Source organism: Pseudophryne corroboree, chromosome 2 (genome assembly GCF_028390025.1).
Source record: "Pseudophryne corroboree isolate aPseCor3 chromosome 2, aPseCor3.hap2, whole genome shotgun sequence".
Lineage (NCBI taxonomy): Eukaryota > Metazoa > Chordata > Amphibia > Anura > Myobatrachidae > Pseudophryne > Pseudophryne corroboree.
Genome location: NC_086445.1, coordinates 314000505 through 314015010, shown reverse-complemented (window position 1 = coordinate 314015010; position 14506 = coordinate 314000505). Strand labels below are relative to the sequence as shown.

General features: G+C 48.1%; 1 protein-coding gene across 3 annotated transcripts in view; it reads left to right on the top strand.

The window, feature by feature from the left end:
- The window catches only part of KLF12 (KLF transcription factor 12), a 367131-nt gene that overhangs the window by 245701 nt on the left and 106924 nt on the right, over nucleotides 1–14506 (top strand). For all 3 annotated transcript variants that reach the window (XM_063952935.1, XM_063952934.1, XM_063952936.1), the window contains exon 3: nucleotides 13745–14282. In XM_063952935.1, coding sequence (XP_063809005.1) covers nucleotides 13745–14282 — 538 coding nt within the window. The remainder of the gene's footprint in view (nucleotides 1–13744; nucleotides 14283–14506) is intronic.

Below are 14506 nucleotides of genomic sequence, written 5' to 3'. Positions count from 1 at the left end.
TGGCCTTTTGCCCCCCCCGCCCCCCCAAGCAGCCGGGCACCGTAGCAGTTGCATCCCTTGATGAACTCCTTATAAGTATACACAGTATTGCACATGCACACATATAGTCAATGGAGCAGAGAATTACAACATTAACCCCTGAAGAGCACAGATAGGGAACACTGGGGCTTTGTACTAAGGAGCATCAGTGCCCCAGGGATATATGGCAGTGCAAGAACCTGGCAGGTACATGGAGGGGGCACAGATGAGAGGCAGTCGGAAAAAGATTGAGAGGCAGTGGGAAAAAGCACAGGAAGGTGAAGAGGTCACATGGATAAGGTACAGGGTGGCAGGAGGAGGGAACACACAGTGGCTGAGGGCACATGGAGAGGGCAATGGAAAGGGGGGAGGTACATGTAGTATATGAGGGCACATGAGCGGGCAAAGGCCATGCAGAAGGAGAGGATACAAAGAAAAGGTACATGCAGGCAGGGATGAGAGGACACAGGCAGGAGGATGAATCTTTTATCTGACCTCCTAAGTGCTCACACCAGGGTCTCTCTGTCAGCTGGGTATGCAGGATGCTAGAAGCTGTAACTTACATAGCGCTGCAGGAGCTCAGTCGGTGCTACAGGAAGGACTCAGGAGGAGGCAATCTCAGTGATATAGGCGGGCCGGCTGCTACTGCTGCACCTTCGCAGGACATGGCCACCCTGATGGTTTACACTGCTCTGTGACATTACGCTGCCGTACTGTAAAGGGTAAGTGCACGACAGGGTACCCCCACACTGGCATTGCTCCTCACATCACATGCAAAGGTACAGGAGCCGGACAGCAGATGGAAATGGAGGCGGAGCTGTGAGTTAGGATTCATTCACGGGCTCCACAAACGCTTATGGGAGGAGCTGCTGCGGCTGGACATGCGCAGCAGCTCCCCCATCAGCCATATTGCATATTATTCATTTTAATGCTGCACGATCGGAGCCGAGTCCCGATCGCTGCAGCCGGCCTGACAAGGGGTAATGGGTGGCCACTGAAGGGGCAACTGGACCGGCCAACCAGGGACCTGGCCGGTGTCCGCCCCTGGTACCAACCAATCAGCTCCTAGCTGCCATGTCACAGGCTGTGTTTGAAAAAATAAGATTTTACTCACCGGTAAATCTATTTCCCGTAGTCCGTAGTGGATGCTGGGAACTCCGTAAGGACCATGGGGATAGCGGCTCCGCAGGAGAATGGGCACAACTAAAGAAAGCTTTAGGACTACCTGGTGTGCACTGGCTCCTCCCACTATGACCCTCCTCCAGACCTCAGTTAGGATACTGTGCCCGGAAGAGCTGACACAATAAGGAAGGATTTTGAATCCCGGGTAAGACTCATACCAGCCACACCAATCACACCGTATAACTCGTGATATTATACCCAGTTAACAGTATGAAATATAACTGAGCCTCACTAACAGATGGCTCATAACAATAACCCTTTAGTTAGGCAATAACTATATACAAGTATTGCAGACAATCCGCACTTGGGATGGGCGCCCAGCATCCACTACGGACTACGAGAAATAGATTTACGGGTGAGTAAAATCTTATTTTCTCTGACGTCCTAGTGTATGCTGGGAACTCCGTAAGGACCATGGGGATTATACCAAAGCTCCCAAACGGGCGGGAGAGTGCGGATGACTCTGCAGCACCGAATGAGCAAACTCAAGGTCCTCCTCAGCCAGGGTATCAAATTTGCAGACTTTTTCAAAATTGTTTGAACCCGACCAAGTAACAGCTCGGCAAAGTTGTAAAGCCGAGACCCCTCGGGCAGCCGCCCAAGAAGAGCCCACTTTCCTCGTGGAATGGGCTTTTACAGATTTAGGGTGCGGCAGTCCAGCCGCAGAATGTGCAAGTTGAATCGTGCTACAGATCCAGCGAGCAATAGTCTGCTTAGAAGCAGGAGCACCCAGCTTGTTGGGTGCATACAGGATAAATAGCGAGTCAGTTTTCCTGACTCCAGCCATCCTGGAAACATCTATTTTCAGGGCCCTGACTACGTCCAGTAACTTGGAGTCCTCCAAGTCCCACGTAGCCGCAGGCACCACAATAGGTTGGTTCACATGAAAAGCTGATACCACCTTAGGAAGGAATTGGGAACGAGTCCTCAATTCCGCCCTATCCATATGAAAATCAGATAAGGGCTTTTGCATGACAAAACCGCCAATTCTGATACACGCCTGGCCGACGCCAAGGCCAACCGCATGACCACTTTCCACGTGAGGTATTTTAGCTCTACGGATTTAAGTGGCTCAACCCAATGCGACTTCAGGAAATCCAACACCACGTTGAGATCCCACGGTGCCACTAGAGGCACAAACGGGGGCTGAATATGCAGCACTCCCTTAACAAAAGTCTGAACTTCAGGCAGTGAAGCCAGTTCTTTTTGGAAGAAAATGTACAGAGCCGAAATCTGGACCTTAACGTAACCCAATTTTAGGCCCGTAGTCACTCCTGACTGTAGGAAGTGCAGAAATCGACCCAGTTGAAATTCCTCCGTTGGGGCCTTCCTGGCCTCACACCAAGCAACATATTTTTGCCATATGCGGTGATAATATTTTGCGATCACATCTTTCCTAGCCTTAATCAGCGTAGGAATGACTTCCTCCGGAATGCCTTTTTCCTTTAGGATCCGGTGTTCAACCGCCATGCCGTCAAACACAGCCGTGGTAAGTCTTGGAACAGGCAGGGCCCCTGCTGCAGCAGGTCCTGTCTGAGCGGCAGAGGCCATGGGTCCTCTGAGATAATTTCTTGAAGTTCTGGGTACCAGGCTCTTCTTGGCCAATCCGGAACCACGAGTATAGTTCTTACTCTTCTCCTTCTTAGTATTCTCAATACCTTGGGTATGAGAGGCAAAGGAAGGAACACATACACCGACTGGTACACCCACGGTGTTACCAGAGTGTCCACAGCTATCGCCTGAGGGTCCCTTGACCTGGCGCAATATCTTTTTAGCTTTTTGTTGAGGCGTGACGCCATCACGACACCTGTGGCCTTTCTCAACGGTGTACAATCATTTTGAAGACTTCTGGATGAAGTCCCCACTCTCCCGAGTGGAGGTCGTGCCTGCTGAGAAAGTCTGCTTTCCAGTTGTCCACTCCGGGAATGAACACTGCTAACAGTGCTAACACATGATTTTTCGCCCATCGGAAAATCCTTGTGGCTTCTGCCATCACCATCCTGCTTCTTGTGCCGCCCTGCTGGTTTACATGGGCGACCGCCGTGATGTTGTCTGACTGGATCAGCACCGGCTGGTGTTGAAGCAGGGTCTAGCCTGAATTAGGGCATTGTGACTGGCCCTTAGTCCCAGAATATTTTTGTGTAGGGAAGTCTCCTGACTTGACCATAGTCCTTGGAAGTTTCTTCCCTGTGTGACTGCCCCCCAGCCTCGAAGGCTGGCATCCGTGGTCACCAGGACCCAGTCCTGTATGCCGAATCTGCGGCCCTCTAGAAGATGAGCACTCTGCAGCCACCACAACAGCGACACCCAGGCCCTTGGAGACAGGGTTATCAGCCGATGCATCTGAAGATGCGACCCGGACCTTTTGTCCAACAGATCCCACTGGAAGATCCTTGCCTGGAACCTGCCGAATGGAATTTCTTCGTAAGAAGCTACCATCTTTCCACACAGGGGGCGACATCACATTTATCGGCCTCTGCTCCGCCTCCACTTATCCTCAAACATGTCGACACAGCCGTACCGACACACCGCACACACACAGGGAATGCTCTGACTGAGGACAGGATACCACAAAGTCCTTTGGGGAGACAGAGAGAGAGTATGCCAGCACACACCAGAGCGCTATATAATGCAGGGATTAACACTATAACTGAGTGATTTTTCCCCCAATAGCTGCTTGTATACACAATATTGCGCCTAAATTTGGTGCCCCCCCTCTCTTTTTAACCCTTTGAGCCTGAAAACTACAGGGGAGAGCCTGGGGAGCTGTCTTCCAGCTGCACTGTGAAGAAAAAATGGCGCCAGTTTGCTGAGGGAGTTAGCCCCGCCCCTTTTTCGGCTGACTTTTCTCCCGCTTTTTTTAGGAATTCTGGCAGGGGTAATTTATCACATATATAGCCCTGGGACTATATATTGTGATGATTTGCCAGCCAAGGTGTTTATATTGCTGCTCAGGGCACCCCCCCCAGCGCCCTGCACCCATCAGTGACCGGAGTGTGAGGTGTGCATGAGGAGCAATGGCGCACAGCTGCAGTGCTGTGCGCTACCTTGTTGAAGACGGAGGTCTTCTGCCGCCGATTTTCCGGACCACTTCTTGCTTCTGGCTCTGTAAGGGGGACGGTGGCGCGGCTCCGGGACCGAACGATCGAGGTCGGGTCCTGTGTTCGATCCCTCTGGAGCTAATGGTGTCCAGTAGCCTAAGAAGCCCAAACTATCTCCAGTCAGGTAGGTTCGCTTCTTCTCCCCTTAGTCCCTCGCTGCAGTGAGTCTGTTGCCAGCAGATCTCACTGTAAAATAAAAAACCTAAAATATACTTTCTTTCTAGGAGCTCAGGAGAGCCCCTAGTGTGCATCCAGCTCAGCCGGGCACAAGATTCTAACTGGGGTCTGGAGGAGGGTCATAGTGGGAGGAGCCAGTGCACACCAGGTAGCCCTAAAGCTTTCTTTAGTTGTGCCCATTCTCCTGCGGAGCCGCTATCCCCATGGTCCTTACGGAGTTCCCAGCATCCACTAGGACGTCAGAGAAATGACAGTTAGAAGTTGATTGGCTGCTACTTTATCTCCGTCCAGGGCTTATTAAATAGACCCCTAAGTATGTTACTCCCTGGTACATAAAACATAAAAGAAAGCTTACATTTTGAGTGCACTGGGAAAGGATTAGAATAGATTAGAAACTAAGAATTCTGGCCTTAGATATAACATAAAATTCCATCAACAGATTCCTACCAGAAGAAAAATAGGATTTTAATTACCTACCGGTAAATCCTTTTCTCGTAGTCCGTAGAGGATACTGGGGTTCCTTTTAGTACCATGGGATATAGATGGGTCCACTAGGAGCCATGGGCACTTTAAGAATTTGTTAGTGTGGGCTGGCTCCTCCCTCTATGCCCCTCCTACCAGACTCAGTCTAGGAAACTGTGCCCGAGGAGACGAACATACTTTGAGAGAGGACAGATAAAGATAGTGGTGAGATTCCGAACCAGCACACACAACAAGAGGAAAGCTAACCTAACCCAACTTTAAACAGGAACAGCAACAGCTGAACCAACAATACTTAACCAAGTAACAGTGCAGGAAGAACGAAGCACCGGGCGGGCGCCCAGTATCCTCTACGGACTACGAGAAAATGATTTACCGGTAGGTAATTAAAATCCTATTTTCGCTTACGTCCTAGAGGATACTGGTGTTCCATTTAGTACCATGGGGATGTACCAAAGCTCCTAAACCGGGTGGGAGAGTGCTGAGGTTCCTTCAGAACTGATTGACCAAACTGAAGGTCCTCAGAGACCAAATTATCGAACTTGTAGAATTTAGCAAACGTGTTTGCACCTGACAAAGTAGCTGCTCGGCAGAGCAGTAAAGCCGAGACACCCCGGGCAGCCGTCCAGGAAGAACCCAGCGACCTGGTAGAGTGGGCCTGTACAGATTTTGGAATCGGCAAGCCTAGCTGTGGAATAAGCATGCTGGATTGGGATCATATAGGACAAACAGCGAGTCGGATTTCCTGTGACGAGCTGTCCTCTTTACGTATATCTTCAAAGCCCTCACAACATCCAAAGACTTTGAAGTAGTGGAAGTGTTGGTGATAACCGGAACCACAATAGGTTGATTGATGTGAAATGCAGACACCACTTTCAGAAGAAATTGCTGATGAGTTCTGAGTTCAGCTGTGTCCTTATGAAAAATTAAATAGGGGCTTTTGTGAGACAAAGCCCCCTGCTCTGACACACGTCTTGCGTAAGCCAAGGCCAACAGTGTGACGGTCTTCCACGTAAGATATTTTACGTCCGCCTCCTGTAATGGTTCAAACCAGTCCGAATGGAGGAACTGCAGCACCAAATTGAGATACCAAGGTGCCGTGGGAGGCACAAAGGGAGGTTGGATGTGCAGAACACCTTTCAAAAACGTCTGGACCTCAGAGATAGAAGCCAATTGGTTTTAAAGAAAATGGACAAGGCCAAAATCTGGACTTTTATGGAGCCCAGACGTAGGCCCACATCCACACCTGCCTGCATAAAAAGCAGGAAATGTCCCAGATGAAATTCCACCGCAGAATAAGTTCTGCTCTCACACCAAGAGATGTATTTCTTCCAAATACGGTGGTAATGTTTAGAGGTAACCTCCTTCCTGGCTTAGATCATAGTTGGGATAACTTTATTAGGGATCCCTCTTCTGGCTAGAATCATCCGTTCAACTTCTGTGTCGTCAAACGTAGCCGCGTTAAGTCCCGATAGACGAACGGGCCCTGCTACAGAAGATCCTCGCGAAGAGGTAGAGGCTACGGATCCTCGAGGAGCATCTCTAGAAGGTCCGCCTACCAGGCCCTTCTTGGCCAGTCTGGAACAATGAGTATTGCTTGAACCTTTTCCCTTTTTATTCTTTTGAGAATTCTTGGGATCAGAGGAAGTGGAGGAAACACGTACACCATCTACCGCCACTGCCTGTGTGTCCCTCGACCTGGAACAATACCGCTTTAGATTCTTGTTGAGACGAGAGGCCATCATGTCGATGTGTGGATATCCCCACCGACGTGTCAAGCACCTGAACACTTCCGGGTGAAGGCCCCACTCCCCCGGGTGCAGGTCGTGTCTGCTGAGGAAGTCTGCTTTCCAGCTGTCTACTCTGGGAATGAAAACCGCTGACAACGCCACAGCGTTTTTTTCTGCCCAGAGGAGAATTCTTGATACCTCTGACATTGCTGCTCTGCTTTTTGTTCCACCCTGTCGGTTTATGTATGTCACTGCCGTCACATTGTCCGACTGGACTTGAATGGTCCGATCCTGAAGAAGTTAAGAGGCCTGCAGAAGGGCGTTGTATATGGCCCTGAGTTCCAGAATGTTGATTGAAAGACGACTTTCTGACTTGACCATCTTCCTTGAAACTGCACCGCCTGGGTGACTGCTCCCCAACCTCGGAGGCTTGCGTCCGTGGTTAACAGGATCCAGTCCTGGATTCCGAACCTCTGACCCTCGACGAGGTGAGAGGTCTGTAGCCACCACAGAAGGGAGATCCTGGCTTTTGGCGAAAGATGAATCCTCTGGTGCATGTGAAGATGCGATCCAGACCATTTGTCCAACAGATCGAGCTGGAAGGGTCTTGCATGAAACCTTCCATATTGAAGCGCCTCGTAAGAGGCCACCATTTTCCCCAGAAGGCGAATGCATAGATGCACCAAGATCTGGGTTGGCTTGAAGACATCCTGAACCATAGACTTGATTACCAATGCCTTTTTCGATGGAAGGAACACTTTCTGCGACTCCGTGTCCAATATCATTCCCAGGAATGGTAGCCTCCATCTTGGCTCTAGGCGAGATTTGGAAGGTTCAGAATCCACCCGTGATCCTGGAGAAGTTTGATTGAGAGGCCAATGCTGTCCAGCAACCTCTTCCTGGACCGCGCCTTTATCAGAAGATCATCCAGGTACGGAATTATGTTCACTCCCTGCTTGCGGAGTATAAACATCATCTCTGCCATCACTTTGGTGAACACCCTCGGTGCCGTGGAGAGACCAAATGGCAGGGCCTGGAACTGGTAGTGACAGTCCTGCAGTGCTAACCGCAGATAAGCCTGATGAGGCGGCCTGCTGTAAAGTTATACTTGCCTCTTGTGAAGCTGGAAAGCCTGATTTGAAGACTGTGTGAGGTGGGAGCTCTTGGAACTCCAGTCTGTAGCCATGGGAAATAAGATCTATTACCCAGGGATCCCGGCACGAACTTGACCAAATGTGACTGAAGAATTTTAGTCAGGCTACCACCTGACAGTACTCCAGGCCTCGCGGCCCACCATCATGCGGAAGGTTTAAGGAAGCAGAGCCTGAGCTCTGTTCCTGAACACCTGCAGTTGCTGGTTTGCGTGCTTTACCTCTTGCGCCTCTGGAGGCCATAGAAGCACCTCTTGAGTTGCCCTTAAACTTGGCTGTCCGAAAGGACTGTAAATTTGAAGCTGAATAATTTTTCCTGGCTGGGGGAGCTGCGGAAGGAAGATACGTAGACTTAACTGCAGTAGCTTTGGTGATCCATTTGTCTAGTTCATCTCCAAACAAGGCCTCTCCTATGAATGGTAGGCCTTCCTCGCCTTTCCTGCAGACTGCATCAGCAGTCCACTGGCCTAGCCACAAGCCCTTGCGTGCTGACACAGCCATAGCGGTGGTGCGTTCATTAAGCAAACCAATCTCTTTTATGGCTTCCACCATAAAGTTCGCAGAGTCCTGTATATGCTGCAGGAGTAAAACAACATCCCCCCTAGACAAGGAATCTAACCCCTCAATTAGGTTACCTGGTCATTTAGCAATGACTTTTGTGATCCACGCACATGCAATAGTGGGCCTCTGGGCAAATGGGAGTGGATTGAGACGCTTGTTTGTGTACTGCGTCTCTATTCATAAACTCATCCACAGTCTGTCTTAAGTATTGCATCTGTTTCTTATTGTGGGATAGTTTTGTAGAAATATTTGAGATCATTCCCTTAATGGAATTAACCCATTCCGGTTCAGCCCCGCTATTCTGGGAAGGTGCACTGCCCTGAGTACCCAGTACTTCCGCTGTACAAGAAACACACTTTGCCTGACATAATGTAAATATGACAGCACACACACTCAGGAAAAGGTTAAGCACAATTAACCCACAAAGAGCCCTTTAGGGAGACAGAGTTGTTTGGAGCCAGCCCCCACCGCGCCCTTATCGCTAATGCACAGCTTAGCGGGTCACAGACTAAGTACCCTAATAGGGGACTTAGTACACTAATAATCACTCCCCCCCCTGCTATGACCCCCTGGTACTGCTGAGGTAATCTGGAGTCACACCGAAGGAGCTGCGCGTCCCTGTCAGTCAGTGTCTGTGTCCACTGCAGAGGGAAAATGGGGCTGGTGAGCTTCTGGATCCTCTCATAGTGAAGCCCCGCCCCTTCAAAGGCGCGGTCTTCCTGCTTTTTTTATACTGGTTGAGGTAATCTGTTGCTTAAAATGGAGAGTAAACCATTTTAAGGCTGTTATTGCCAGTGTGGGTACTGTGTACAGTGTACTGAGACGCAGCTGTATACTGTGTCTGGGGACACATGCCGCCCTGGTTAGAAGCCAGGCGTCTCCGTACCCTCATGCCGCCATAATGGCCAGCTTCCCTCTAGTCGTGATGCCGGCTTAGCACCACTCTTCATTCTTCTGGCTCTGTTAGGGGTGGCGGCGTGCTGCGGGAATGTACGCTCACCACGGTGGGGCTTGCATATAGTTCCCACAGGAGCTAAGTGTCCTGTCAGCGGGGAACAGGACCATTAACCCTTCAAGAGGTTGGGCCGTCCCCCCCTCAAAGTCCCACGAAGCAGGCAGGCTGGTGCCAACCAGCCCTGCCTGAAAATAACAAACATATAAAATAAATGCAGAAAACTCTTCAGGAGCTTCCATAAGCGTGATCGGCTCCTCCGGGTACATTTTCTAAACTGAGTCTGGTAGGAGGGGCATAGAGGGAGGAGCCAGCCCACGCTATCAAATGCTTAAAGTGCCCATGGCTCCTAGTGAACCCGTCTATACCCCATGGTACTATCCTCTAGGGCAGGGGTGGGCAATTATTTCAGCTGGGGGGCCACTTAACACATTCCATCGAATATTCGAGGGCCGCACACAAAATATCCCCTCCCTCCCTGAGCACGCACAGGTACAAGGTATAGCAAAAACACACACAGGTGTAGGTGGGTACAGGGGCCCTCGTTCCGAGTTGGTCGTTCGCTAGCTAGTTTTAGCAGCCGTGCAAATGCATAGTCGCCGCCCACGGGGGAGTGTATTAAAATAGCATCCTGTGCAGCAGAGTGCCTGCAAACACATTTTGTGCAGAACAAAACCAGCCCTGTAGTTACTTATTCTGTGCGATGTTTGCTGCGACGAGTGACACAGTAATGACGTCAGACACCCGCCCTGCAAACGCCCGGCCACGCCTGCGTTTTCCCAAACACTCGCAGAAAACAGTCAGTTGCCACCCAGAAACTCCCACTTCCTGTCAATCTTCTTGCGTCCGCCAGTGCGACTGAAAGCGTCGCTAGATCCTGTGCAAAAGCACGCCGGCCATTGTACCCGTACGATACGACGCGAATGCGCATTGCGGTGCATGCACAGTTTAGCCCCGTTTTGCCTTGATCGCTGCGCTGCGAAAATCCGTAACTCGTACCCCCAGGAGTGTGTCACAAAGCGTCAGGGGGTGTTCACTGTCAAAAACGTCAGGAAGGTAGGGGTACAGGGTGCCATAAACACTGAGGTAGGGGTACAGGGTGTCATATATATAGAGGCAGGGGGTACTGGGTATCAAACACGGGGGGGGGGGGGGGGGTACAAGGTGTGTAACACATACACAGGGGTAGGAGGGTACTGGGACACACACCAGGGGTGAGGGTGGTAGTGGGGGTCACTCACACAGAGGTATTAGGTACAGTGAGTCACACACACGGGGGGGGGGGGCGGGGGGGGTTAGGTGGGTACAGGGCTCCCAGGGTGCTCACCTCTCTCTGCACCAATCCACTGAGTTGCAGGACGTCACTTGCGGTAACCAGGTACAGGCCAGAAGATCAAGTGCTGTGCAGTCCATGGTGTGATGCGGAACAGTGACTGGGAGGCCAAGATCTGCTTCCTCCTCCCTGGAGGAGGGAGGGTGTGGGGGACGCTGACGCTGTTCCTCCATGATGCAATGCTGGCCGAGGTGGTTAGCCAGGGAGCAGGAGACAGCCGGGCGTCCAGCTGCCCAGATGATCCGCTGGCCGCATCCGCTTCTGCCCCTGCTTTGGCTCTGCCCCCGCACCGCCCAGCGCCTGACGTCGGAAAGGAAATCCCGGTCAGCAGCCCCTGTGCCGTGACCGGGATTTCCTCAGCGGCGCCGCGTCTTTGAGCTGTTGTAGCGCAATGACCAGCGGCTCAGCTAGTCGGGCCGCTTGTCATTGCGCACTGCTGGGGGACAGCGGGCCAGGCAGGATCGGTTCGCGGGCCGCATTCGGCCCGCGGGCCGCATGTTGCCCATCCCTACTCTAGGGCATAAGAGAAACAAAGGAAAACATAGGATGCATTTGTTTTATATATATATAGGCTGACCATAATATCCCTTTAAATTGGGACACTCATAAATTACACAGGTTCTGCAGCTGATTAAAATCAGGTGACATACAGACTTGAAGTCAGCCAGCCGCAGAACCTGTGTAATTCATTAGTGTCCCAGTTTAAAGGGATATTATGGTCAGCCTATTATATATGACACACACACTTTATATATATATATATATATTTGTATATATTTGTATATATATATATATATATATATATATATATATAGTGTATGTATATATGTATATATATATATATATATATATATATATATATATATACACGTATGTCAGAGCATGACCGCACAACCAAGAGTGGCATATCATATATTCCTTTTGTGTAGACATTCTGTATGAAGTAAAATGTTTGTCATTGAAGAAACACTGCTTAACTCAAAAAGTTATAGTTTGAATAGCACAAAATGATTTAAAACGCTGATTGTATTTATTTGTTATGTCACAAATGCACATGATATTACTGCCCAATACTTCCCAGCTGTCCCAACTTAAGGGGATTGTCTCACCATACCACAATTGGCTCATTTGTCTGGATTTGTAGAAAACTGTGAATGATATATTCTGTTGTATGCCAAGGAAATACAGTAGGTGCTTTCACTCCATGCAGCAAAACAATTTTTTTTTCTGTTAAGTGCTCCTTAGTAGAAAAAAAAATGTAACCTGTAAAAAACAGCACAGGTGAGGCTTTTTTATGAGAAAAGAGAAAAAGATGGAACATGACCAACAGTAGGATGGGTGAGGCGCATCTCAGTAATCGGCCCTACACACAGCGCGATGTGCCGCCGAGGTGTCCGACGGCCAATACGGCGGCGGGGGGGGGGGGGGGCTGATGGGGGGAGTGAAGTTTCTGCACTCCCTCCGTCACCCGGACCCATAGCCCTGCATTCTAATATGGACGATATTGTCCATATTGGCTTGCATGCATAAACGAGCCGACACCAACGTTGAACGAGTGCGGAGCAGCGCATCGTTCATCGTTGGTGCATACACACTGAAAGATATGAACGATATCTCGTTCATTAATGAACGAGACTGTTCATATCTTTCAGTGTAATCGCTAAGTGTGTAGGGCCCGTAAGTGTGGTGTCAGACTGGATCTTGAACCCAGTGCTATTCCACTAGAATACAAGCCCTTTTAAGTTAGAAGAAACACTAGTGTTAATACTGTAGTGCCCATTTGATACATCTATGTTTGTTTAGAAGACATGTCTAAAGTGATATAATCATTCCAAGACTTACACATTCCATAGGAGAAGACTCATAGGTGAAAATGTGAGCTGATGATGAAGACAAGACAGAAGTCCTTTGCTTCTTGAAAGATTGCACAAGAATATATTTGGAGGCAGAGGAAGAGATAGTCAGCTGTGTTCAAACAACAATTGCAGATTGTAGCCTGATGCAGCAAGAGGCCAGTGTAATGAGTGAAGAATATTTGTAACATTGATTAAGTAATTAGTAATGGAAGTGAGTTTACCAGCCAGACACATATTAGTATACATTGCAGAGCTGCCTGCTTAGTGATGGGTAGGCTGGTTAGTAAAGGGATCATAATTGTTGAGGTAGAAGGTAATGAGTACTTGTATAGCTTAAAGTATTGTAGTAATTAATTTAATAAGTAAAATACAAGATGTATTTTGTAAGGTTGAACAAAAGTGTTTTCTGAATGACTGACTAAAAGAATTGAGTCAAGAGAGATAAAATGCTACCCCAAGGCATGGTATGAGAGTGATTATAATAGTGTTAACAGTGATGGAGATGTCAGGTGAGGGACTATGAATGGAAAATATTGGAGCCGTGCAAACAGCTCATAAGAGGAGGGTATAAAAGTGTAAATCAGAAGATAAATAATACTGGAGTACAAACATGCTGCTATTGTAGCACTCCAGGATTGCGGCCTTACCGGAAACTCGCAGCCTATTACATAAGCTTTTTTGACGTTAAATAATAAGTTGCATCTATTAATCCTATTGATTTCATGTTATTCTTTGAAACTATAAATACAAATAACTATAAATCTAGTTAATTAGCAGGGCTTCCTATAACTCATATAAAACTGTGCACACTACTTCCCAGCAAGCTTTATTGGTCTGCTAAAGGGGTAACTAGAGAGCAGTTACATAACTATATAATATTTACAACATCATTAATATACTCTTTATTACAGTTTTTTTCATGACTGAAATATGAAATGGTTTGTTAAACAACACTATAAGTGCAGTAAGCCAACAGATTTGTACATTCATTGAATATCTTAAAACCAATTAGTGATGTACGAAAGACATTTGATGTGATATATATACTCCTATATAATATAGACACAAATACAGTACATTTGTGAACATTGCACAACAATAGCCATATCAGTTTCATATTACAATTTTGCATTTGTATGTTTCATCTTACATTAGTAGATCAATTATATTTAACCTGTTTTCATGTTTCTTTATTCCATGCAGTCTCCAAAAGTCCACAGCTATCCTGATATGGAAGCTGTTCCCCTCCTCCTCAACAATGTGAAGGCAGAACCTCCAGAGGACTTATTAGCCACTGACCATTTTCAGACACAAACAGAGCCAGTGGACTTGTCAATAAACAAAGCTAGAACCTCACCAAGAGGAATTTCGTCTTCTCCACTTTCCATTACTACTTCAGCAGCTTCACCTTCTTCTAATTCATCTTCATCCAGCCGTCCAGCTTCTTCTCCAACAGTGATAACATCTGTACCTTCTACAGCATCAGTGCCAACAGTATTAACTCCTGGGCCCCTGGTGGCATCAGCTTCTGGGGTTGGTGGACAGCAGTTTTTGCACATTATTCACCCTGTTCCACCTTCTAGCCCTCTGAACCTACAGTCTAACAAACTGAGTCATGTTCACCGCATACCTGTCGTTGTGCAGTCTGTTCCTGTTGTTTATACAGCGGTCAGGTCACCAGGGAATATGAATTCTACTATAGTTGTACCTCTGTTGGAGGATGGAAGAAGTCATCTTAAAGGTAAATGTTATATACAAACTATAATTTACTTGATCATAAGACTTCAATATATGTAACGTCTGTATTGTATGGTTTTTGTAGATAGCGGATATATTATGTCAGTGTGCAATTACAAAGAAGTGTACCAATTCTGTTATTTATTTGGAATATTTAACAAGAGTTAACCTAATAAAAAGATAACCTCTAACCCCTTGTGTCACTACACCCCCTTGGCCAGCACCGTT